Below are 27,883 nucleotides of genomic sequence, written 5' to 3'. Positions count from 1 at the left end.
GTCTGCCACCTGGTGACAATTTCAAATGCTGCATTAACTTACAAAATTAATTAAAAAGAGTGGCAAACTCCATAAGGGTCATTTGCAATAGTACACAATTGTGGCACAAGTGTCATTTTGTGCTGGCAACAGAGCCCACTATTACATTGGCCTGATTTTTACCAACCATTGCAAATGGCAGGCATTGCTTTTAAGGTATATTTTCATGGGAGGGTTTGCACAACCACATTTTTACATAATATTAACATTATACTGTACAAATGTTACAAACATAACACAGACCTGATGTCTAATTATTCTCAAGACTTATTCAAATCCCAAATGAGCCTGCACTCAGCAGGGTTTTGGGGCAAAATTGGAAGAATTATCACTGCCATGCAGATTTCCTCCATTTCAAATGTATACAGTACTCTTCACTTCACAGTACTGTCCTTTCCCTCGCCACAGTTTTATTGGAAAACCCTTATTTTCTCTCAGTTCTACAACCCCTGCCACCACCTCACTACCTGCAATTCCCTCCTTTAGCCCTCTTCCTCGCTCTTCGCCTTTGTCACAATTTCTCTATCCATCAACAACCTCACCAGCTCTTCTATCCTGCAAATCAGCTTGTTATCCTAGGCTCCACCCTTTCTCACCCTGGAAGACAACATACCCTCATCCACACTGGTCAACCCTGGACTGGACTACTGTAACCTCCTCCGATCTGGCCTCCCCAACTCCCATTTCTTTCTACTCCAATCTGTCCTCAATGTGGCAGCAGCTCATTGTCCTTTCCAAACATACTGCTTCTACCTATACTGTTCACTAGTCCCTACAATGTCTCCTCTTCCCCTTCAGAACTCCACCCCCTCCTCTCTGTGCCACCTTTATCCTGACCCTCTCATCCCTGTGACTCTCTTTACCCCAACCCTCTCCAACCAGGCAGTGGCATCACGGGGGGGTGCGGACCGCATTGGGTAAAACCATCCAAGGAGGTGCCACCAAAATAGCAGAACTGTTCTGCTATTTTGGTTTCAACTACTCAGATTGTGTCACCGAGCAGTGATGACAATGTGCCGGAAGAGGCTAGGGGTTGCCCAGCAGCTCCCGGGGAAATGGTTAAGCCCCCAGCATGATGAGCATGGAAGCAGGACACGTGGTCACACCCCAAAAATGTCATACAGCAGGGGGTGTGGCCTCATGGGCACAAGGTCATGCCCTCTTTCACACATGTGCAGCTTCGGCAAGAACTCCAGAGTGGTGCACTGAGTGACACCAACTGCACTCAGGGCACACTGCTGTGTGTCGCCAGTGCCCCACCTTCACTCACTAGTTTCCGATGGCAGTTGCTAGGAAAACTGACCGATGGCAGTTGCTGTCCTGCCGAAAGGTGCCCCTGCCTGCTGAACAGCGATGGGTAGCTGCACTGGGGATCCAGAGGCTGTATAGCGGTGGGTAGGTGCACTGGGGATCCAGACGTTGAACAGCTCCGGAGTTCTGTATAGCAATGGGTAACAATGACTTCCTAATAGAGAATGCTAGAATATAGCTTGGAGCCTAGGGCACAGTCTCAGCAAAACAATCACTAGAGAAGCGAAGTTGCACAGGCGATTTCCTGTTCCCAAAACCGAAGTTAAGTACCCTTAGGTAGCTGGTCATAGGATGCAGAGATCAGCTGAGTGACCACAAGACTACCATTGGAGGGGGCTAGATCAGGTGAGAAGCGGCCGATCCCAGGCCGCAACCTGACAATCGTGGTGTGAGTCAGGTAACTTTAGTATGGATTAGCGGTTCGTATACTGTGGAATCCGAACCGCTCCGGACATCGGGTGTTCCCGCCCACTGCGAGGCCGAACATCATCCTCCCGACGTCGGATTCTCACAAGAGCTTGGCTCTATGAATGAATAAACCTGTGTCAAAAAAAAACTGTGTGACCCCTCCCCCAAAAGAGCAACCAGCCCTAGGCTTTAGTGAACCAGCCCTGGTTGCCAAAATACAAGGGACAAATGACGTAGGGGTCCCCCGTACTATGAGCAACCAGCACTGGGCTCTGATCCGGTCCTGGTTCTGGAAATACAGGGGTAAAAAATGCGTAGGGTCCCCCTGAAGTATCCAGAACCAGCATCGGACGTTTTGTAGCGGGGGGCTAATGCCACAGCCAGGGGAGCCCTTTCACAGCCGAAACATTAACCCTGACCGCTAGTCAGCCCAGGCCGGGGATCCCTGGGGAGCTGGAGACCCCTCCAATAAAGGGGTCCCCCTCTCAGGAACACAACAGGGCTAGGCTAATAGCCCAGGGCTATCCCCACCACCCCTGGGCGGTTGGTGGCGGGTTGATAGTGTAGGTGTAGTGCATTTGAAATAGTTTAAAATATTGTCTTTTGCTGTGGAACTGCAGGTCCCAGCAAGCATCTTCCGAATGCTGGTACTTGGAGAACCACAAGTACCAGCATGCAGGGCATTATGGGCCCACTGGTACCTGTATTTCCACTGCAAAAGCAATATTAAAAAAAACACAGGACACACACACTGTACACAGTATAAGTTTTTTAAGCATACATGCACTCACACATGTACTCATACTCACCTATGTATCCCTGTAGCATCTGTCCTCTTCTCCAGTAGATTATCCATAGGGACCTCTGGTAAAACAAAAAAAAAAACACATACTCACCTTCTCCTATGCGTGGATCTGTCTTTTTCGTTCCAAAGTAGGCATCCATGGTCTTCTTAAAATAAAAATACGAATAAAACCAAGCTGCGCAACAGATAACCACCATTGTGGTTGTTATCTCCCGAATGAAGTGCTCAGATGTGGCTCTAGCCTTTATAGAGCCATATCTGAGCGTTCATTGGCTGAGAGAGGTCAGCCCTCGCCTCTCTCAGCCAATGAACGGCTCCCTCCATTGAAGTCAATGGAGAGCCGCAGGGTAACTAAAGTTTACTTTGCGGTTCCCACCTTTGACTCGAATGGAGGGAGCCGTTGATTGGCTGAGAGAGGTGGGAGCTGACCTCTCTCAGCCAATGAACGATCAGATACGGCTCTACAAAGGCAGAAGCCACAACTGAGCTCTTCTTTCGGGAGGTAACAACCATCGTGGTTGTTGCCTAGTGCATTGATCGTGTTTTTCGTTTTTTTTTTTACCAAGACCATGGATACCTACAGGGAGGGGGGGACCACTCCAGGTAATGTAGGCGAGTATGTGTGAGTGTGTATGTATGTATGTATGTATTAAAACTTTACTATCACGGTGTGTGTATTGTGTTTCTTTCAACATTTCTTTACATGTGAACTACAGGTACCAGCGGGCCCTTAATGCCCCGCATGCTGGTACTTGTGATTCTCCAAGTACTAGCATGGAGGGGAGGCTTGCTGGGACCTGCAGTTCTACTGTAAAGACAATGTTTATACTCTTCTTTTTTTACACTACACTTACACTATCAACCCACCACCCACCACCCAGGGGTGGTTGGGATAGCCCCGGGCCATCAGCCAAGGCCAGGGGTGCCCTGGAGAGTGGGACACCTTTACTGGCTGTGGCATTAGCCCCCCACTAGAAAAAGTCCGGTGCTGGTCCTGGATAATACAGGAAGACCCTGCGCATTTTTTCCCCCCTATATTTCCAGAACCAGGACCGGATCAGAGCCCAGTGCTGGTTGCTCAAAGTATGGGGGACCCCTATGTCATTTGTCCCACATATTTTTCACAATCAGCACTGAGCTCCACACTGTGCTCCCCATCCACATCCTGTGCTCCTCTTCCCCATCCACATCCCACACTGTGCTCCCCTTCCCCATCCCACACTGTATTCTGTGTTTCCCTTCTTTCCCGTTCATACGGATCTCAAATTTTGTTCTCCCCAGGACACCCTCCCCCCAGTAGTTGGGGGCAGCTGCTTGCTGTCGATGACGCCACCGTTGCCACAGTGTGCTGGGGGTGGCCCTGCCTGATGACTCATTGGATCTCTCAGCCACTTATCCGAGGAGTCAGAAGTTGAACTGTCTAACACAGTCATTGCGTGTGGTCAGGGGCTGCCCAGATAGTCTCGTCAGAGCACCAGCTCCAGGTGCTTCTCCCTCCCTACACCCCTAGGGCAGTCATATCACTTAATACCAGTGGCAGAATGTAATTACAGACAAATTGGACATGAAGCTTTGAGACTGGAATGGGGAGTAAAGAAATCCCACCAGTATCTTTACGGGCAGAAGTTCATACTGGTCACAAACTACCAACCTCTCGTGTCTATAATGAATACTAAAAAAGAGGCATCTGCAATGATAGCTGTCAGATTACAAAGAAGATCCTTCTTTCTGGGAGCTCTCACTTATAAGATTGAGATTCGGGGACAAAGCATCAAAAAAACAGTGAATGTCATCCAGGGCCGGCTTGAGGCATGTTCGACCAGTGTGGTCGAACAGGGGCGCCACCCCATATAGGGCGCACCCCTCCCAATTTTTAGCGGGATTGCCCCGCTGTTCCACCTGCGGGCCGAAGTGTTCCGCCAGTGATCGGGAGGTTGGGCACCCCCACCGCCATTGCCCCGAAGTAGAGGAATGGCTGCCGCGTGCATGCGCGCGACATTCATTCAGTGTAGGGAGAGTGCTGAGGGCAGCCCAGCTACTAACGTAGTGCTGGACTCGTCCCCAGCCTGACGTTAAAAGGAGGGTGTGTCATACGGGCACAACCTCAATTAGCATAATTTAGGGGGCATGGCCTATGGTAATTAGGCCATGCCCCCTTTGCGGGCGCACGCAGAGTAAGGGGCACCATGGTCCATCTCTGCACAGGATGTGGCTCCTCCTCGAGCCAGCCCTGATGTCGTCCCCTCTACAACAAGCTAATTAGTCCATCCAAACGGATTATGAAAATATCTAATCACTCAATATTGGTAGAGCAGCTTTTAATAACAAATGCTATCATCAACTGAAAGTGAAACCTAAAAAGTCTATGATGTTAGAGAAAAAGGAAACATGGTAACTCATTATTTCCCAGACCCTCGGCAAGAAAAGATCAACTGATGGCATTTACTACAGAGTAAACCCCAGTAATGATATTCTTCAGCATAAACCGGAGATCTCTTTGAGATTGACAGAAACCAGATGTATGGAAAGATGTCCATAACAAGCAATTCATATGCTGCCAAATTCCTTAAAGACTCAATTAATAGTGTAAAGATATTTTTTTTATCTAATTACTTGATTGCATGCTCATTACATTGTATTTCTTGCTAAGAATGGTTGTATAGGCGGATTACTTTATAGAGGTAGACATTAGGAGTGTGTTGTGTTTTCTTAAAAAATAAATTTATACCATGTCCCAACTGTAATCTTCGCTTTATGCACATGTGCACAAAAGTAAACTGTTCAGCAGCTGCTGTTCCTCATATTCCCAAATGGTCAGTGTGTTTATTGAAAAGTTCATACATCCCACCCACCAAAGAATGTTTTGTCCACCCTAAATCGTAGGACTGTCCTGAGGCACATCATACCTGAGCTGCAAAATACAATATTCAAACCACAAAACTAAAAAAATAAATAAAAAAAAGACATAAATAAATACACCTTAATACAAAAGAAAATAACTGGGACAGCATATTTAAATGCAGTGCATATGGCCTTTGTTTGAATGGCCCAAGTGATACACAGTCATTTAAAAATAAGAAGAGATAGAAGGTGTTCCCCACCTTGTTCCCTACATCCAGGCAGTTGTACGTTCTTTCAGAGAACACTTTATAAGTGTCCTGGAACTCTTGGTACATCTCAGCCACGGTTTGCGCCAAAACTTTTCCTTTAATACCTCCAAACTCTATTTTATCCAGTTTCATCATGTCCAGGGCAGTGACTAATAAATCCTGCGGAGGCAACATACATTTATTAGTCTGAACACAACTAGAAGGGGAAATATAGTGCTAGTTGCATAGAGAGCATGATGTAAATTCTGAAAACATACAGCACATGTTCCTGAGAATAGCTGAGAGAGTAAAATAAAAAAAGAATTAATACATTTTAACCGTAAATACAACTTTGAAACCATAAGTTCATTGGTGAGAGCTACAGTAGGGCTGATTTGAGGCTGGTGACCTTAGATTAAGGCTGTGCACTTTAATCAAATGCTGGGTACACACATTGAACGATGTCGTACCTTGGGAACACATTACAACGAAGTAATGAACGATGGAACGATCCCTCGTTCATTACCTGCAACGGGGCCGCATGAGATATCGTCCAGTTGGATGTGTAGCACATCCACATGCGGAAGCGTGCGTATTGGCCATACACACTGAGCGATGCGGCCGATATGTCATTCCGATTCAGCCGGAAACGACATATAGTGCTAACGTCATCTAAGTGTGTACCCAGCTTAAGAAAGCAGGGCTCCTTTGCAAATAAGAATCCGAAGAGATCGCTTTCAGTATAATATCAGTGCATGAAAAACAACATACTTCTATGAAGAAATATCTTAAAAGGCTGTATCTCTAACCAGCAACACATTGCCTCACAGTGACTGTAAAGGGTTACAGAAGACGGAACCAAGATCGATAAAGTTTTGTATTCAACTGCCGTGCGTCCGAGGGAGCAGAATGTTCCTGGTAATGTCCATTAGTTTAACTACAAGTGCAGTCTGTGCACCACAGCCCTGCTCCTGCTACGGTGAGGCAGAAATACATAGGCAGGAAAATACAAAGCACTTATTAAAGGAATCTTCTAAAAGCATTTTTAATTGAAATTTAAAACTTACAGTTCATTAAATCTAAAAGGCACAAGATATCAAGGAGCTCATATAAAAAGCATGAAAGCAACCCTTAAAAAAAAACAACTTTCTGCGACATTCAATTCTACAGAATATATATTATACAAGTATTCCCAAGTATACCTAACTACAGTTTTAAACATAATCCCTGCTTGAAAACAGACATTAGGGTCCTAATCCAGAGTTGCAAATTGTGGGCGCTATACACAGAAATAACTGCAGATTTCCGCATGTTTTTAGAGTTGGCCGCCTCTAAATAAAAAGACCAAATCCACGCTTGTATTCAAAGTATAATGGTATTTAAAGAAATAAAGTTATCTTTATCGGGACTTCAATGAAGCACAGCTCCACTGCAAATATGACAACTATTATTGCTTATTATTGCTAGCCACTCCATGTTATGAACTCAAGGTACACGTACACTAACTACTACACTACTTAATAGTTTAATTATTAGAATTCACAGCTAAATGGTAAAGAAAGAAAAAATGCTGGGTTTCTGCAGCATCTTCCTCTAATTTGTGAAAGCAAGACATTGTGCTGAGGGATCATTTGTAATCCTACTTTACAGCTTCACAGCAACCAAAATATCCCTCTTTGGAATGTAATTATGTCTCTGCAGCAGACTGGATTTAGGTGCATTAAGTCAGCCGCTAAGAACCACTAATATGAGTGTCTCTGGCAGAGAAAGGGTTACATGCAGAGAGAACTTCAATCTTCATTAATTATGTTCTCTCCTGTGGTTCTAAGAAAGCTAATGCAGGATATTGCTTCAGACAGAATGCTAGCATTATTCTGGTTCGTTCTGCATGAAATAAAAGGGCAACCAGAATGAAATATCAAAAAGTTCCTATAAGAAACAGACAATGGGGCCTATGTACAAAGAATCGCGGAAGTGCCGCAATATATTTCCAGATACAACTCAGTGGGAATAATATTTTTTTCCATGACTACCCCTGCTATGTACTAAAGTGACCTCGCAGGGACAGCGTCCCTCTTTTCCCTGCAAGTTACATCTCCGGCATAAAAGGCGGAGTTTTTCTCCCGATAGAACGCTTCCATAGGCACAGAGTGGTTTACGCCACTAAAGGATGTAGTCCCCATTGATAACAATAGGGACTGCGATCTGCACTGATAGTTATAACCTTTTGCAGAAGATTTCTGTGAAAACTCCTGCATTAGGCTATTAGTACATAGCGCTGATACGTAAAATTATACAGAAACTGTAGTTTCTTCATATTGTTATGAAAAGCGCCTTCATAAATAGGCCCCAATATATTGATCAAGTCCGTCTTTTGAATAGGGAAGGATTTGTAAAATATGAACCTAGGGAGTCTAGTTTGTAAGCTTAACATCTATACTATATCATAGTTGGCTACCTTTGCTGGCTCTTCCCTGGGAGAAGCCCTGGGAGGAGAGGCAGGTGGGTGGGGATGGGGGCGAGGACTGATGATTCTCGTCATTAATGCCCGCCCCTCGTGGCAAAATGCCCGCGACTGGCTTAAATTTAAATAGGGTGCGCAGCCAAATGATGCGGATCGCGTTATTAAGCCCCGCCCCTTGCACGGACACCCACGATCACCGCGGAAATTATCCTAATTCTGCCCACTTCACTAGGAAGTGGGCAGAATGCGGGAGAAATGCCTACTCTTCCGGGGGTGCAGGGGGTTACCCAAAAAATCCTGAGCCTCCCGCGAAAACCCGGAGGGTAGGCATGTATCTACTATAGCCAACTGTTTACTAGATCTGTTCACTAATACATTTTATGTACCTATTGACGGTATATTATCAGTTAGTGGCTTCAGTCTTAGGGACACACCTAATTGTGTGTTAAAAAAAAAATTAAGGGTACAAAAGGTGGATTTGTCTTTTAAATCCTAGAGGCAGACTGTTCTCACTATGCATGACTGACTACTGTCACCAAGGACACTAACAGCTTTTCCACATTCAGCCACAATCTAAGAAAAACTGAAAAGAAAAATATCTAAAATATTGTATATAAATGTTTCTTCCACAGCGCATGCAGTTTTACACAGTGCTGAACACAGAATCTTTTAGACAAAATTTTAATAACAATAGAACTTACAATCTAATAATTGGTGCATATGAAACATAGGCCCTCATTCAGAGCCGTTCGCTATTTGTGGTCGCTCGTTTAAAAACAAGGGGTGGCTATTCAAATGATCCGTACGCACATTGCAGTTTGTTCACACCTCTAAGTCTGAACGAGCGAGCAAAACATACGCTCGTTTATTTGTTAAAAACGCCCCCTGGCCGCTCGCATCCTACGTCATGTCCGCTATTTATTAGATTAATCGAGTACATCGACCAGCGTATGAACTGCTCGCTATTCTTGTGGTTGGTGTTTGCTACCACAAATTTGCGAGCAGTTCTGGCTATAAAATAACCCAGTGACGTGGTCACTGACGCTGCTGTTTTAAATATGCACACCCATAAAACGCCCGTTTTGACCTTTAAGCACGCCTGCGTTCGGATCTCCACTCCCCATTTTCAAGCACCTTCCCCTGTTACCACCCACATACGCCTCATTCTGTCACTCAAAATAGCAGGCACTCGCTATATTGCGTACCAACGATTTTCGGCCGCACTGACTGGTTCGCGCATGCGTACTAAAAACCGTACGCATGCGCAGATGTGCAAACATCGCTCGGAACGAGCGTACTGCCGCTAACGAGCGGCTCTGAATGAGGGCCATAGAACCCTATTTATTTATATTATTTTTACTAAAATAATGTGAAAACGGGCATTTTCACACCTTTTCCAAAGTATTTTAGTATCATATAAATGTATTTAAGAGCTTTTCCATGAAAAACTACTCCAAGACCTTAAATTCGCATATTTTTGGTAAGCGGATCGCATTTCCCTTACTTGTAATTCGTAATTTGATCTGCTTCAGATTTACCAAAGTTCAACTTAAAAAAAATACATTACATATGTACAATATATTTAGCAAAAAATACCCTGAGAAGTGTTCAGGGAGGATTCGTAGGGACAGAACGCTCTCGCAAGCTCTGTTCCTGCAGGTAATAATCGATTCATCCTTGCGATGTATTCAAATATCGCATAGCGAATCCTGGTGAATTTATCTCATCACATCCGAGATGCGGATTGTGATAAATAGGGCCCATTGAGAGGGACAATGGTTTTGAGTGGCAATTTCAGGAAAAAGACTTACTGCTAGTATCAGGTGGTATCCCAGTATGTTGTAGTACCCAGTATAATAATTTTCACTAGACAACATAATTTTTAACCATTAGGTCTCATCTTCTAAATTCTAGTGGTACTGTTCATTTTCTGACAGAGATTTCTATTTCTAGCATGTGAAACTTGAGCATATCAGAGGAAAAAGGACTTCAGCTGGCATGACCTACTCACCTCTATGGCTTCCAGTCTCTTTATGAAACATTCCAACCTTGCAAAGATTAGCACAGGTGGAAAGTCCCACGTTTTCACTTCTTTTCCATTCTTAAAGTAGCTCGGCAGTTTTTCCCTACTTTCCTCAAATGTGTGTATGAGAAACTGTAAGGTGGAGAGGACATCCCGCACTCTGGCCACACTTTCCTCTACTTCCCCCTTCATCAGGTCTTCTGGGTTTAAGTAGTTTTGAGCCTGTGACGATAATGGAGACCATTAAAATATGTTCAACATGTCAAATTATCATCTGAAACATGCTTATACAGCATTCCTGGTATAAAAACATACAGATTCCCCTGGGGGTCATAATTTATCTTTATTAAGCTCTTATGGGCAGGGTCCTTTTCCCTCTTGCTCTTCCCCTAGCACTATCCATGTCACCAGTGCTCCACTCCCTTGTCTCCTATTCCTCTACAGCAGCTGTGGCACTGTTTGCTCGCCAATACATTAATTACAGGTTAATTGATTACTGCAGTGGTTCCCAAACTGGGTGCCATGGCATCCTGGGGTGCCTCAGGGCACTTGCAGGGATGCCACAGGTTGGTAGTCCAGTACCAAATAAAAATATTTTTTGTCAGTGTGATTGGCAGCGGCACTGGTATTGCCGATCAAAAATGTGGACTAAAAAGGAGCACAACCTTGTCAACCACCACATAACTAAACCAAAGGGTGACAGGTAAGCACAATTTGCTTCATTTGATTCTTGCCGAATTGCTCAATATGAAACTTTTGGTCCAGGGGTGCCATGGAGAAAGTGCTGATACTCTAAAGCGCCGTAATTCGAAAAAGTTTGGGAACCACTGGATTAGTGAATTGACTTACCTTTCACAACTCACCACTGCTTCTTACTTCAAGCTACAGCGAGTGGCCGTACCCTCACCCTTGTGATTTGACTATCCAGTCTGTAATGTTTAAAGCTGCATACACACACAACGATTTTTTTAATGAACGATTTTAGTAAACTATTTTTTCCCTTGAAAAAATTAACTAAAATCGTTTACTAAAGTTGTTCATTTACTAAATGTCATGAACGATTTTTATGAACTACAAACGATTTTTGCATATTCCCTTAATGAAAATCGTTGAGTTGACAAGTCTGACTGAACTACAAACTACAAACGACAAACTACAAACGTGAACGCGCATGAACGATAATCGTTCATCGTTTGACTCAGAAAGTGAACGATTTTTGCAAACAATTATCGTTAAACGATATAGTTTAACGATAATCATTAAAAAAATCGTTGTGTGTGTATGCAGCTTTAGTAATTTTTGTAACTATGCAATGCAATTATGATATGTTTACCTGTTGTGTATTGTATGTTCTGCTCAAGATGATCTAATCTACCCTCAGTCACTTAGAATTGCCTAATACCTATGTGAGATTACACTTTGTTGGACTACACTTCTGCATTTAATACCATTTTACCAGAAATGTTGTCAGTTCAACTACACAATACCTCTTTTCCACCAAAAACCCAGGTCCGACCTGGGTTTTTGGACATGGTTCCAACCCTGGTCAGATCCAGGTCAGACCCATTTACACTGCACCTTTGATCTGAGTTACTCCCAGGTCAGCCCTGTTCACACTGAACTCAAGTCTGCCCTGCTAAACCTGTGAGGTCATAAAAAGTGGGAGGTGATTGCTCCACAACCACCAATCCGCTCATTTTAGGCATGATCCAGGTCAGATAACCCGGGTTGCACCGTTTACACTCCACCATTACCTGGGTCCATCCTGGGTCCAACCCTGGTAGCTACCTGGGTTGGATTGCAGGGTCACTTGACCCAGGTTATTTTTCAGGGACCCTTTTACACTGAGCTGCGACCAGGGTAGACCCAGCAAAAACCCAGGTTTTTGCTCTGGTGTAAAAGGGGTATAAGTTGGAATTTAATGTGCAATTGGATTTTATATTTTTAAACTAATAGACCTCAACAAATAAGACTGGGGAACTTGATATCTGCTGTAGTTAGGATTAGTAGTGGTGCCTCATGTGTTTTAAGTCCAATTTTATTTTCTATTTTTACCTCTGATTGTATCCCACATTTTAAATATGTTTCTATTGTTAAGTTTACTGATGATATAACTATAGTGGGCCTCATTACTGATGGTGATGAGAAGGCATATCGGGATGAAGCTGACCATCTGATTAAATGGAGTAAAGGTAATTATCTAGTCCGAAACCCAAAAATCCTTAAACTAAATAATTATAGATTTTAGCTAAATTTGCAACCAATAACCTAAAGTAGAGAGTAACCGAGTTTAAATTGTTAGGTATTACTGCATAAATATTGGGACATTGACAGAATTTTTATATTTTGGCCTCTATTCACCACCACAATGGCTTTGAAATGAAACAAACAAGATGTGCTTTAACTGCAGACTTTCAGATTTAATTTGAGGGTAATTACATCCAAATCAGGTGAACGGTGTAGGAATTACAACGGTTTCTATATGTGCCTCCCACTTTTTAAGGGGCCAAAAGTAATGGGACAAACTAAACAATCCTAATGGTGGGTACACACTACACGATATGCTCCCTGAACGATATCGTGTAGTGTTGTCCCGGGCAGGCTGTGCTCAATGTCGTTCATGACATTGAGCACAGCCGCTGAACGATATCATTAATGATATCGTTCAGTGCCGGGCTCTCTCCCCCATTCCCTGACATGCAGCAACCTGACGAGATAGTCAGGTTGGCCTGCATGTCAGCCCGATGAACGATAATGACGAACGACCTGTGGGAACGCGCGTCGTCGTTATCGTTCATCTTTTTGGGGTTAAAATGGACGATAAAGTGGACAACTGAACAATAACGATATCGTTATCGTTCAGTCGTCCACTTTATCGCCCAGTGTGTACGCACCTTAAATCTATCTTTCACTTTTTAATACTTTGTTGCAAATCCTTTGCAGGCAATTACAGCCTGAAGTCTGGAATGCATAGACATCACCAGACGCTGGGTTTCATCCCTGGTGATGCTCTGCCAGGCCTCTACTGCAAATGTCTTCAGTTCCTGCTTGTTCTTGGGGCATTTTCCCTTCAGTTTTGTCTTCATCAAGTGAAATACATGCTCAATCGGAGTCAGGTCAGGGGATTGACTTGGCCATTGCATAACAATCCACTTTTTCGCCTTAAAAAACGTATGCTTCGGGTCATTGTCAATCTGCGCCGTCCAATGAGTTCTGAAGCATTTGACTGAATATGAGCATATAATATTGCCCGAAACACTTCAGAATTCATTCTGCTGCTTTTGTCAGCAGTCACATCATCAATAAATACAAGGGAACCAGTTCCATTGGCAGCCATACATGTCCACGCCATGACACTACCACCACCATGCTTCACTGATGAGGTGGTATGGTTTGGATCATGAGCAGTTCCTTTCCTTCTCCATACTCTTCTCTTCCCATCACTCTGGTACAAGTTGATCTTTGTCTCTTCTGTCCATAGGATGTTGTTCCTGAACTGTAATGGCTTTCTTAGATGTTGTTTGGCAATTCTAATCTGGTCTTCCTGTTTTTGTGGCTCACCAATGGTTTACATCTTGTGGTGAACCCTCTATATTCACTCTTGTGAAGTCTTCTCTGGATTGTTGACTTTGACACATATACACCTACCTCCTGGAGAGTGTTCTTGATTTGGCCAACTGTTGTGAAGGGGTTTTTCTTCACCAGGGAAATAATTCTTCTGTCATCCACCACAGTTGTTTTCCGTGGTCTTCCGGGTCTTTTGGTGTTGCTGAGCTCTCCGGTGCGTTCTTTCTTTTTAAGAATGTTCCAAACAGTTGATTTGGCCACATCTATTGTTTTTGCTATCTTTCTGATGGGTTTGTTTTGATTTTTCAGCCTAATGATGGCTTGCTTCACTGATAGTAACAGCTCTTTGGATCTCATATTGAGAGTCGACAGCAACTGATTCCAAATGCAAATGTCACACCTAGAATCAACTCCAGACCTTTTACCTGCTTAATTGATAATGAAATAATGAGGGAATAGCCCACACCTGTCCATGAAATAGCTTTTGAGTTCATAGTCCCATTACTTTTGGCCCCTTAAAAAGTGGGAGGCACATATAGAAACCGCTGTAATTCCTATACCGTTCACCTGATTTGGATGTAATTACCCTCAAATTAAATCTGAAAGTCTGCAGTTAAAGCTCATCTTGTTTGTTTCATTTCAAAGCCATTGTGGTGGTGAATAAAGGCCAAAATATGAAAATTCTGTCAATGTCCCAATATTTATGCACCTGACTGTATATCTGAGGTCATGACATGGACATCAAATACTGTTGCAATGGTTAAAAAGGCACAATGCCTATATTTTCTTGAGAAATTAGGGACAGTTAAGTTATCTACAAGTTACTTGGTGAATTTTTATTACTGTAATATACCCCTTTCATACTTAAGACCCAGGAAATTGCCAGGTCCGTCAACTCGGCAAATTTCCGGGTCTCAGCCCAAGCCTGTAAAGAGACTTCGTCCCGGGTTGTTTGTATTCACACATAGCAAAAACCCAGGTCGATGGGCGTTCACATGCAAAAACCCAGGTTTTTGCTCTATGTGTGAAATGGGTGTTATTGAAAGCATTTTGACATATTGTAGCCCAACTTGGTATGGGAGTAGCTTTAAGGCTGATCACAAGTTACTGGAAGGGGTTGTAAGATCAGCAGAATATGTTATTGATGCTACTTTGCCTTCTATTGAGGAATTTTATGTTAAAGGTACAGTAGCTTGAGGAAGGAAAGAACATTTTAAAAGACTGTAAGCATCCAAACCACCCTGTGATTTCTCTGCTGCCTTCTAAAAGACGGTTTAGCTGTATTAAAATCACAAAAATAGATTTTTTTTTCATCAATTATTGTTAGAGTGAACTTGAAATGTGTATATAGGCCTAATGTGAGGTTTGCTACCATTTTTTTCCCCGTGACGGGTTTTTGTTTAATTATATGCATCTGTGCACTAATTCATCTTGTGGGGATGTGGTTATAAACTGTAATGTGGTGGGTATTTAACCTGGACATGTCCCATGTTAGTTTATCTTGACAAAGGTCCACATTGGGACCGAAACGTTGATTGTTCTGTCTGAATTTTAAACAGCATAGAGGATTTATTCCATAGGTCTCATCATGCAGAGTACAGCTTCTTTCAAAAATCCACCTGTTCACTACAGCCTGTACTACTGCCATCTGATAATCTCTCTGTGCATGTCCTGCCAGCTAAAGTCCCATGCCCATTCTGAGCTCCACTAGATCCTATTGTCTCAGCATTGCCCTCTACCTCAAGACTGTAAACTCTCAAGTGCAGGTCCAACTCAACCCTTTTCCTCACCCTTAAATGGGTGAGCGCTCAGTGGCCCTGATTCAGAGCCGGATGTTCTGACCAGAGCGCTCGCTCTGAATCAGGGCCCACCTCCATTAAAATGGAGCGTCCTCCTGGACGCTCGTATAGCTGTGGGTCACCACCCACAGCATATACGAGTGTCCAACAAGATGGTCGCGATGGTCTTGACCATCGCGACCATCGGACTTGCAAGTGAAACCCTGTGGTCGGGTTTCACAACCGCAAGGCCAAGAGTGATGTCATTCCCACTGACATCACTAGTGATGTCAGTGGGGCCGGCTTCAGACGGTAGGCGTTCCCATAGGAACGCCTCCGTCTGGCAGGCACGCCCCCGGAACGCCCACCAAAGGGGGCGTGCTGTCAATCAACATCGACAGCACACCCCCTTTGGTGCGAGACCCGGAGCGATGGAAAGTCCTTCGCTCGCCGGGTCTCGCGCATGCGCACGACGGAGCTCCCTCCGTTTGCGCATGCGCAGTGGGGACCATCGACCCACTTGCGAGCGTACTGCCGCTCGCGAGTGGGTCTGAATGACCCCCAGTGTCCTGAAATGGGTTCAGAAAAAAGGATTCAATGTAAGTATAAAAATCCTGTTTTCTCTTTCATATTTTGGGGAAAACTGGGCCTAGAATCTTCTAGACAAAACGTTTGATTCAAAAACATTAAGCTTGTCAATTTTGCAATAATATGCACCAAGGTCCATGTGGCTGCCCAACACGTACCACATCCCCCACAAGAATGAGTGCTTGTAAGGAACAGATCCATTTAGCAATTATGTTCTGAAGCAGGCCAAGTTCTTCTGTATGCATCTAGTGGTCAAGAAGATATACATTTTTCTTGAATTTTAATGACCTTGGGGCAGTTGTATGAAGCTCTGGAAAGTGATGAAGTGCAGAGTGATAAACGACCAGCCACTCAGCTGCCAACTGTCATGTTACAGGCTGCGTTTGAAAAATGAAAATGATTGGTTGATCATTTATCACTCTCCACTTTATCACATCCCAGAGCTTCATACATGTGCACCCTTGTGACATAAGTCTTCAATGCCCTACTGACATCCAATGAGTGAAGAGATTTCTCTTCCTCCAAAGACAGATTCCGACTTGTAGGGTCTTATCTAATAACCTGTGGATTGCGTCAATAATTTAAAATGCAAAAACAGCCTGGTTGTCTTTTAAATTACGAATGCTTTAAAAATACGGAAGACTCACTGGAACAGTGCCCTTGCCTATATCTCACAGACTATTACATAAGGCACCTAGTTCTGGCATCACAATGTCCTGATTACAATGAAACTTATAACTCATCATAGATTGAAAAGATTGTTTAGTTCATAGAGTTGCTTCCTCCTCCTGAAAAGTCAGAAAGGGAGACTTTTAAAACTGATCCCCCCCAACTCAACTCCCTCCTGGCCGTAGACATAGCCAAAAGAAATACTGTTCCCACGTGAGAAACTTCATATCTACTGTTTCAATTACTTCAAAAGGGAGGTTGCTGTAATGCTGACAACATTAAATTACAACCTCAAGAGACTAGTGGAGGACTGTTCGCGTTAGTGGAGCCATTCAGATGCCATGCATTTTTGTAGTAGCAGAGGATGTGACATATTTCTAAGAAGATTGGAAATTCTTCAGCTAAAACTTGGAAAGACAGACAAACTGTAAAATTAGTTATATTGAGGTGACGAGGCGATCAATAGGAGGATTATACTGAAATAGACTGTCCCATTGTTGATTAGTGAGTGTGGAAACATTAGGGGGCTTTGAGGTTTTCTATTTCTGTATGTATACTACACACAGAGGAGGAGCCCATTAAAACTCACTGGTTGTTTGAATTAATCTATTAATCAATAACTCCTATGTTGTTGTTTTTTTACTTATTTCTGAAACAGTTATTTATTCTAAGATCTCAAATATTCATAATAATTCTAATTATTGTCATATGTTATGTGAGTTTCTGATATCCCAACGCTACAAAACTGACCTGACCCTTATTCCTCCTCCCAGGGTCACCACCTACCTTCACATCTCCTTCACCACCAATAAAACAACGGTTTCCTCAGTTTCCCAAGACCGCTGATTTGGTGTCTCACTCAACTCTGCCCTCTGCTTTATTCCTTACATCCAGCATTTCTCAAAACTCATTTATTTATTAAAGCTTTCCGTATAGCAGCCCATACTATCCACAGCAATGCACCTTCACAACTGCCAGAATATCCACTTTGGACATGAATCTGTTTCATCTATGACTTCTTTGCTGAGCTGACACCACTGAAGCTGAAACTCTAGCCCCAATCAGACCAACATCCATAGGAGCATCGCCCAGATATTCTGATCCATTTGTGTGTTCAACTAAGATCACTAACTCAGATCAAAGAGTCCTCAACAGTAAACCTCACAAAACTTGCTCAGTTTCCCGCCGCCTTGTTGGCCAAACCCAAGACTGAAATTCAGATACATGGGGTAATTTTCTGGATTTTCAGTAAAAGAGTTATCGCTCATCTACAACCAGGGAACATGCAGCAAGCTTCTCGATCTCAGAAGTAAACTATGCCAGTGCTTTGCCAAGTCTTCTTTGACCAGCTCAGTGTCCAATTCCACACGTGTGTATGACACTTGGCTTCTCAACCTCATTGGCTGTATTAAAGACGTCAGTGCCCCATTGTTTACTGGGCAACTTAGAGTGACATTTTACATATGTATAAAAGTTACTGAAGAAGCACCTACAATTACTCCCTTTCTCGGACATGCAGGTGAAAAAGGATAAAAAGAAAGATACATGGTACATAAATCTGAAAATGAACACTGTCCCAGTATGCAAACCCACCTCAGCTCTAAAAATACTTCCCTGCAACGGAGGACACCCAGAAAACAAGAAAGCAGGAGCTGCTGGCAAAGTGTTTGTTTTTACTGAGTTTAAGTTCGTATACCGACAGCCGCCGAGCTGTTTTCTTGAGGTCTGCACTCTGGTTCTTGTACTAGGCCCTCAGAACCTGACCATGACTTAAACACTCCCCTCCTTCTTTGGAACTCAGTACAGAGAACTCACTTATCTAAACTTTGCTGGGTGTAGTAGTAGGTAACTCACCTGTTGAATGAAGAGGTTGCAGATTTCCTGCATTAGAACTATAATCCGTGTGGGGGTGTTGTAGTATTTGGAGCGAGCCCACACCAAGCACAGCACGTGCAGCAGAGGAACAATCAGAGGTTTCACCTCATTAAATTCAACATTCTCTATTTCGTCAAAGTGGCGCTGAAGAGGCTTCAGATAGAGATTAATATCCTGAGCTTCTGACAAGGCTGGAATGAAGCAGAACATATAGATGTTTGGATTACAGATTTGCATTGCTAAAGAAGCCTTTTTTCTTGGCTGAAACAACATTCATGAAAATGAAGCCTATGAATCAAGTTGGCACTAGTGATACATTGGAACCCTCTTGTTAATGCCAGCTAAACAGATTTGTCTTTAATTAATATTGGTTGTAGCAGATATTTTCTAGAAATTATTTTGATTATGAGCCCTTAACAAGCTCTCAAATAACTTTTCCGCTACAAAATTAACTGTACTTATCTATAGTTACCAGGCAGTGACCTCAATCACTTTTTAAAAAATAGTTAGCAATAACGAGGAAAATCTCTTTGAGGGATTTAAGCCATCTAGTCCAGGTGCTTTATTCACATTCTTTTTGGCACCCAAGACTGCTTCCAGTCACAGTGGTATGTTTGGTACAGTGTAACATTATTATACAACATCAGCTTGTTGCTGACAAAGTAATTAATAAATCACTTCTCATTGCCCCTTGTAACAAAGGCCCAATTATAATTTTTTTAATGGACTAACATGTTCAGTTCCAGCCTTTTTTTGAAAATCGGTTTTATTAATATTGAATACTACAAAGAGCAAAATAATAAGCAACAAGCTGTGTTAGGCTGTACGTGACAAAAATAATATAAAGAGGTGTAAATAGAATGGGATAACAAATAATTTGTTTGTAGTTTGTGCTTTGATTTTCCATAACTGTTAATTATACAAACAATGTAAATAGTTCATCTGGTGAAGACAGGGATCGAAAGGATGTAGAGAGACTGTTAGTTGAAGTAGCCGTTTTCAGACTAATAGTCAGATACATGACATGGGAAGCAGATGCTGCTGGAGAGACGCAGGGGGAAGCTGAGGATGCTGGAGAGACACAGAGCAAGCAGAGGCTGCTAAAGAGACAGGGAGAGGGGCTGAGGCTGCTGGAGACACGTGGGGGCTGGTGATTTTCCACAACTTTTAAGATTAGCAGAAAAAGGCTGGGGCACAATAATCTTCATTAAGACAATTCTATAAAAACATGTTACCTCTGTTGTATGTGATCAGGGCCACTGAGAGCAGACAAGAGCCCAGGTACTGGGTGGCATGACCAAAATCGGGAGACATGGCCACACCCCCCAAAAAAAAAAAATACTCTGTGTGGCACAGCGCACTGCAAAGGGGGACATTTGTCCTTTTCAACAGCGCTGCAAATGGGCCTGGGGATGATGTCCTCCTTGGCAGCTCACTCCTCTTGTCAGATCCACTCACTAGCACCACCCCTCATGTCACATCATCCACCACCACTATCAGAAGCTCTGACCAGTCCCCTCTCCCCATGTTCCCAGTATCTCGCACCATTATGTCAAACACATCCACACCATGCCCGCATCCTCCCTCAATGATGACCTTCTGTGCAATGCATTACACAGAGTACTGCCCCCTGTGTTGTGTCCCAGCCAGGTATGACACCCGCTGCACCCTCCTGTGTTGCATATCTATCTGCTGCTCCCTGTCACCACAGAGCACTTCATTCATGCTTCTCTTCTCCAGCATGGACAGGTGGCTGATGGAAGTCACACAGCCGGGCAGCCAGGCCACACAGTGCAGGGATTCCACTCCTGGCACTGGCAGGAGAAGGCACTCACACAGCACACGGCTGCCATAACAACTCCCCCTGTGCACCAGACAATACGCAAACAGCAAGACCCTGCAGATAATTAGAGACTCTGCTGTACTACTCAGCTAATCACCAAGCGCTGTGTGCTGCAGCCACTGATCCGGGTAGAGCCCCTCAAAGAAGCCTTGGTAATTAGTACCCTCCCCCCCTCTTAACGCCCCTACATATGATCACCTACATGAATCTGGTCAGGGAGGATCAATTTCTTCAGAGGTTCCCCGTTGCAGAGAAAACTACAATATTGGTAAGAGAGGTCTCAAGCCGACCGTTCTGTACCCTGGGGGAAGTGTAACAGGCCCCAAGATTTCTGTTGCCGGCCCTGTCTTCCACAATAATGCTAACAGTGGAAGAGGCCCCCAGACCGGTCTCTTGCTTAGGACCCCTTGTGGTCTAAATCTGGCTCTACCTATCGATCTTAAGTGTGTATTGCAGGGCCCGTTATCCTTTATCTTCTCTATATTATTATGCTAACTGAACAATTTAATAATGTATCTATACTGCTGTATTAATCTGTACTTATTCTTGTATGCCATTTTAGAATTAGTGGCACCTTATAAATAGAAGATAAAAATATTAATAATAATGGCCATCCAATCTGACATTGCCTCTCGTTCTATTATATAATATTATTAAATAATGTGATGGTAGAAGCTTATATGTAATAAGGGAATGTCCACACAAAGTAAGACACATTATAGGACATAAACATACATTTTATAGCGATAGGAGTAGAAATAGCGCACCATACCTGCTACAACATCCCTGAACAATGCTTTGAATGCTGGAAAATAGCTGCTTTCCATTTTATCAAGCAGTTCTGCCATCCTGCGCACTTTGTTAGTTTTTAGTTGATTGTATATACACTCAAGGTCAGCATATCTGAAAAACAATTAAATTAATATATATATATATATATATATATATATATATATATATATATATATAATATATGTGTGTGTCTGTGAGTAAATGGCCGAACATCATTTGCTCCCATATATTACCATGCACTAATATACCATGCATATTACCAGAACACAATTACATTTTGGTGATGAGAAAAATAATAATAACATTATAAAACAGTATGTGAATAATGGAGAGCAATTTAGCTTTCACTGGAAGTTTATAAAAAAAAAAAAAAAACTTAGTTGCCGCAGTGACAAAATGTTATGGTACTGTATGTTTATTGAATGCCCAACCAAAGTGCGGTGGGAACAGTGGAGAAGCATGGATGGTGTAATGGCTAACATTACTGCAATCTGAAAATATAGTGGTAAGTTAATTAGCACCTGACAAAAATGAACCCTAGTGTGTTTGTGTGTACAAATGGTAGGCAACACAGATTGTAAACTCCACTGGGGCAAGGATTGAAATTAATTGTCAAATATTCTCTGTAAAGTGCTGATGAACATGTGAGCGCTACATACATAACTGGTAATGAATAAATAAATGCAAATTAAATATTCCACAATTCACCTTCAATCTTAGACAGTGCAACTATAACATTAAAATACAAAGTTCCACCCTCTAGCCTCAAACCCCTCATAACGTGGTTTGCCCAGCCTAAACTCTGGAAATCCCGTCTGATGGCAGAGAGCTCAAAGGTTTACCAAATTTTTTTTAGGTCTACCCTTGGGAATCGGTGAGTTACTTTCTTTTAAGTTTACTTTCTTCCATTAAAAAAATCAGAAGACAACAGCTTTTAAAATGTTCTAATTAAGTAAGAGTGACCATGAGCTGCTGAGAGCTAGACGCCATGACATTTCCAAAGTTTGTGAAAAAGTGATCCAATATCAAAGCACCATTCTATTATTGAAATGCTCTTAAATGTCAGAGCTTTTCTCTGTGATTGGACAAAAGCTGTAACTGGATTCAAAAATATGTTTATTTACCAGATGTGGTATGAGAAGAAGAAAATACACATACAGCTTATGCTATATCCATGGTACTGAAGGAAGTTCTTTGGTTCTGCTGGTGGATAATAACTACATCACACAAAACATACATTTTACAGGAAGTAATAGAGTTAGTACTAGAGGGCAGTAGAACCATAAGAAAAACATATACTGTATACACAATACTTAGGACTTCAATATGTCACGTTTGTAGAGAACAGTGAAGAACAAACACCAGTTACCAGTATCTGGGAGACAGCATGTATCATCTAATTACAGTAAGTCACCTGAATGTCCGGTTGATAGTGAAGTTCTAAGGATATGAGGCTACTTGTTTTCCAAACAAACAGACATAATTTCCTTTCTTAAAAGAGAAAGACCAAGCTTAAAATATATGTCTAATTAATTATATATTAATAATGTATATGTCTATGTGTGCTTGTCAGTCTTGCAGCCAAATGTTATCTGATAAGTGAGACTAAAATTCAGAGTTACAGTACCTGTTTTTCCAGAAATCAAGCTCTACAATGGGGTTTGGGTTCTTTCCTTGTAAAAGTTGCTCAGATGATTCTCTCTGCAGTACACCACGCACCTGATGACTCCACTGAATGATTGCAGATTCAATAGCATGGACCACTGTCTTGTCTAGGTGGTCACTGCTAAGGTAACAAGTTGGATATATGAACGTCATTTCATGGACAATGTGCGTTTGACACCACAATATTTCTGTATCCATTTTACAGGGCCTACATATCACTAATCTGCTGTTTTGTAGGAGTTTGTTCCTACACTACATAACTATCTCTCTGGTGCTTCCCAACGGCCTTCATTGCCCACTCCACTTCATAATACTTTCCCTGGCACTTGCAGCCCTGCCCATTCAAACACATTTCCAAGTGGACAGGTCAGTGCCTACAACAACTCCTGAAAGAATATGTGCTGCTGTGAGCATTTCATTTATTTCTCTGTTTATCTTTCATCAAATACTTGTTGACACACTGCAGATAAAGACTAAATACAAGAAGGGCTTCTGATAATTATATCCTATAAATATGAATTTCTATATTATCATTAGCCTATGCTGCTGTCATCAGCTAATGTATTTTATCACATCAACCTTTAAAAAGGTAGTCTGTGGCACTACAAATTTCAGTATAACACAATAAATGATATTCCATCCTCAAGATAAACACACAATAGCTTCTCACTGCATGTCAGGGTCAGTTCACAGCACCAATGTAAAAAAGTACATTTATTACAACTATAAAAAAATTTACAGGATCCAGCCTAATTCTAAGCACAATTACAGCTACTAATACTATCCAAAAAACTATGAGGTATGGCAATAATTGTCCAGTGCTGAGCACAGAAAGATAATCCAGGAAATGGTATCTACTGGGCTGGAGGGTCCACCCAAAGAGCCATGTATTTTAAATTCCTTTTATGTAAGCTATTCCCTTCCAAACAGTGACAAGTTATCTTGAGGCAAAAGAAATACAGAACTGAGGAGGCGAGCACAGGACTTTAGACAGGTTTAGCCATTTTATGTGGCTAAACCCAGTCTAATTGGGCGCGACAAACGCGATAATAAATGGGCACCCCAAAAATTATTGAATTGTAACATGGGTATCCATTAATTATCGTGTGTTAACTGTCAACATGGTGTGTTAACTGTCAACATACTGTCAACATGGTCTTTAGATTGACAATTAATACGAGGGTGGTCAAAAAGTAAGGTAACAAGACCTTTCAGGTGTGTAATGTTCTCTATTTTATTCTAATTTTCCACCAGGCCAGAGTAGGTAGACCTCTGCTTTCCCTCATGGCCATTAGACTGCACCTCATATCAGTTATACTGTGCCAACATCAGTTGTAAGATGGTAGGGCTGGCGGAAACGTGATCAAACGTTTACGTGCGTAGTGTGATTACATTTCTGTGTGTAAAGAGCACATCAGCAACAGAAATTCATCACCAACTTGTCAAGGTGTACGGTGTATGGTGATAACGTCATGTCACGGAAACAGGTTTGGGTTTGGTGCACTGCCTTTGATAACGGCAGGACGGATGTTCAAGATGAGCAGCAATCTGGCTGGTCAAAGATGGGAGGTACTGGCCCATCCTCCCTACAGCTATGACCTGGCACGAGTGATTTCCATCTCTTTGAACCATTGAAGACACAGCTGGGTAAAAGGCGATTTGCAACAGACTGTGAAGTTCAGTAAACAGTAATTTCCTGACTTCAGGCACTTGACATTGATTTCTTCTATGCCGGGATAGATACCTTTGTGTAACGTTATGGAAAAATAATCTGTACCAAGGCCATACTATTCATTATATGTATATGTAGGAGTTGAATAAATTTAAACAATGAGAGGTCTTGTTACCTTATTTATTGAACCATCCCCGTATGTAGACATGCAGCTAGTTCAACATGGCTAAAACGTTGACACGCTCAGACATTTAACATGCAGACACCAAGATATTAACACATTGTTGTTTTGTTGATTGTTTGGGTTAGGTTTAAAGTTAAGTGAAAATAACAGCAAAAAAATTCTGTTGACATTTTGGTGTCAACATGATAAATGTTGACAACCTGAATGTGTTGACATTCTACCAATGTCAACCTAAATACATATCTACATATTGATTGTCGACCTAATGACCATGTCGACCTTCTGACTGTCAACATTCAGAACATGACGACATTCTAGATGTTGACCTTCTGAATGTCGACAAGTCCTACAAAACTCAGACTAACATTGGCTCACTGATACACACATGCAGAGTTTGCACATGTGAACTACAACCTCCACTTCATCCATTTCTCTGTGTACCAAGTGCAGATAGGACACAGATGAAAGGGTTGACATTACGAGGCCATGATAGTCAGCCGCTACTGGCAACAATCCAACTTTTTAATGCTTGTTATTTGATTTGTAACGTATCAATAAACCACATTTCTAACTGAGCCGTATAACTGATTCAAATAAAATCAACATAAAACACAAATCGATAGCTCCATAAACCAGATTGCAGAACAACACAATAGTTCCAATTAGCCAGTGTAAAATGTGATAAATATTTCTATTGCGCGCGGCAGCATTAGTAATGTCTTTTCTAGCCTGGTGATTTATAGAGGTCATATAGCGTGTCCCTGCAGCTGTTGCAAGGGTTAATCACTGCTCTCCTCCAGCACAATATACAAACTGCTCTATTACCTGTGCAGCAAATTCAACTTAACAGCAATAAATAACGTTAAACTGGTTTATGTCAGAGTGAGTTGTTCAGGATCAATCTGTATAATAAAAGTTTTTCTTTATCCCAAAATTAATCCAAGTTCACAAAAAAAAAAGTTACAGTGAAATTAATTTCAGATATACTGTACAGTATATACACATATACACTGTATACTGTACACACTCAATGTGATTGAACTGAATGATCAATACTAAACCTTCTCAGCATGATTTATTAGTCAGATGATGACCGATTAGACAGATGATAAGGGTAATGTGTGAGGAGATACATGTGTCACTGCTTACTTCTCGCTGTCATAGCTGATGTACTCCACTTTCTCTGAACCTGACGGAAGAGGGAGCAACGTCTTCCCTCGGACCTGACCCACCATCACAAAGACACTACTTTTCAAGTTGTCCACATGCCGTATTACATCCTGGGACACCACGTGAGGCCAATTTTGATGGTTCTTCTGGTTGCCCAAAATTGGGACCACGATCTAGAATAGAAGAGGGATACAACATTATCTTCTGGCTATGATGACAACTCCTGGTGCTCTAAAATACAAGATATGCATGTGTTCAGGTTATTCTATGCAGTCTCTGTTTGAATTCTGACAAGACAATCCTGTAGGCTGCTGTACACATGGTCACAGTTGTTTTTAGTTCTAGCACTTATAATCCCTGTCCTGAAATGAATAGTCACCCACAATAGGGTCACTAACAGATTCCTCTGGTTTTAAACTACCTACAGTAATGTCTGTTGAATTCAAGTAACTAGCATCAGTAACAAGCACATTATTATGTTTTTGGATATATATTATGGAATATTAAGTCAAGTTAGGGAATGTAATGTTAAAAAAAATTTTTTTGTTTTTTTACTTATTTAAAAATTGTTTAAGGAATTAGGAAAACATTTTCTAATGCCTATACAGTTCTATCTGAAGCTTTGTTCTACTCAATGAGCAAACAGCAATGAGATTCCTTCACCTATACAGTAGAAGTTGTTACTTTGTGGGCTGAACCAATAATCAATGTATCAATACAAGAAAACAGTCCCCTTACTTTTTATTAAAGTTGTGATTGAAACAATTTCAAATTCCTATTGTTAAGTTATTACAAAGAATCAGTGTTTAATTGCAGACTCCACATAAATAAGCAATAAATTCATATTTTTTTCTGATATGAAAAGAGTAAACAAAAAACATATTCCAGCTAGATGAGCTTTTCTAAAGAAACTGATTTGATCCATGTTACTGCACTATCCCATTAAGAGAAGCTCATTGTGCATCTGTCCAAACATTAATTTCCAATACTTCTTTCACATGAAAGGAACTTAGAATCGTGGCAGCAATGTGTATTTATGGCAACACTGCTATCTTGTGGCCAAGCCCAGAAAGGAAAAGTCTCAAAGGCTTTTTCAGTGTTTTTGCGCGTTATACAATTAATATAGCAGTAATACAGTGAGTTTAGTTTTTAAAAATGCAGATTAATCAATTCACTATGTACTAGCAACAACTTTGTACTGAGAACTCTGTGCCTTGTTGTCAATGGCTCACTAGTGAAGGGGATGTAGTCAGCATTCAGACGATCGTGTACCCAACCCAGTTAAGGGATAGTTCATGTTCTCATGAACATGAAATGTCTCATTGATGTCATTGGTACTTTAACATCTCTGACTTTCATTTTAGTTTGCTCCTGTTTTGGCAAATACAACAACTGTTGGTGTAACAATGTCATTTTGTACTAAGTCATTTCTCTCTGGTTAGAACAGTTAGACGCTCTTTAGACAAAACACTCCTCTGTGTAATCTGACAGCTGCTGTCTGCACTGTCAGTGTTTTAAAGGAGTGGTCATGTGACACTGAAAATTAGACTAACCAATCCAAGTTTGCCCAATATTATTTAAACCTGCTCAACAAAGTAGCATGTTGCCAGGGTATTAGGCTCCTGCCCCAACTCCAGCAAACCTTATAAAGTAGAAGATCTTTCTGACTTAGTCGAGAAACAGGAGGTAAGTCTCTTTACTAGTCTGGATATAATCAAAGACAGGGGTGTACAGTATTTACTAAAGTGCGGGTTTTTAGAAGCGGAGTTGTTGCCCAAAGCAACCAATCAGATTCTAGCTATTATCTTCTTGAAGGTGCTAGATAAATGATAAGTAGAATCCGATTGGTTGCTATGGGCAACATCTCAACTTCGAAAAACTCTAACTTTAGTAAATAAACCCCCAGGTGTTCGACCTTCCTCATTCACCGGTTCTTGTTCA

The 27,883-nt window shown here is 41.9% G+C and overlaps 1 protein-coding gene across 1 annotated transcript in view; it reads right to left on the bottom strand.

The window, feature by feature from the left end:
- DNAH9 (dynein axonemal heavy chain 9) overlaps window positions 1–27,883 on the bottom strand; it is a 319,894-nt gene that overhangs the window by 277,943 nt on the left and 14,068 nt on the right. Inside the window, exons 2-7 of the mRNA XM_088468617.1 lie at window positions 25,922–26,115; window positions 22,879–23,037; window positions 21,232–21,362; window positions 18,596–18,807; window positions 10,128–10,361; window positions 5,665–5,832 (exon numbers count right to left, since the gene is read on the bottom strand). Of these exons, the coding sequence (XP_088324743.1) occupies window positions 5,665–5,832; window positions 10,128–10,361; window positions 18,596–18,807; window positions 21,232–21,362; window positions 22,879–23,037; window positions 25,922–26,115 (1,098 nt within the window). The remainder of the gene's footprint in view (window positions 1–5,664; window positions 5,833–10,127; window positions 10,362–18,595; window positions 18,808–21,231; window positions 21,363–22,878; window positions 23,038–25,921; window positions 26,116–27,883) is intronic.

This window comes from Taudactylus pleione, unplaced genomic scaffold, assembly GCF_031769625.1.
Source record: "Taudactylus pleione unplaced genomic scaffold, aTauple2 ptg000012l, whole genome shotgun sequence".
NCBI classification, from domain to species: domain Eukaryota; kingdom Metazoa; phylum Chordata; class Amphibia; order Anura; family Myobatrachidae; genus Taudactylus; species Taudactylus pleione.
This window is presented reverse-complemented; position numbering and strand designations above follow the sequence as displayed.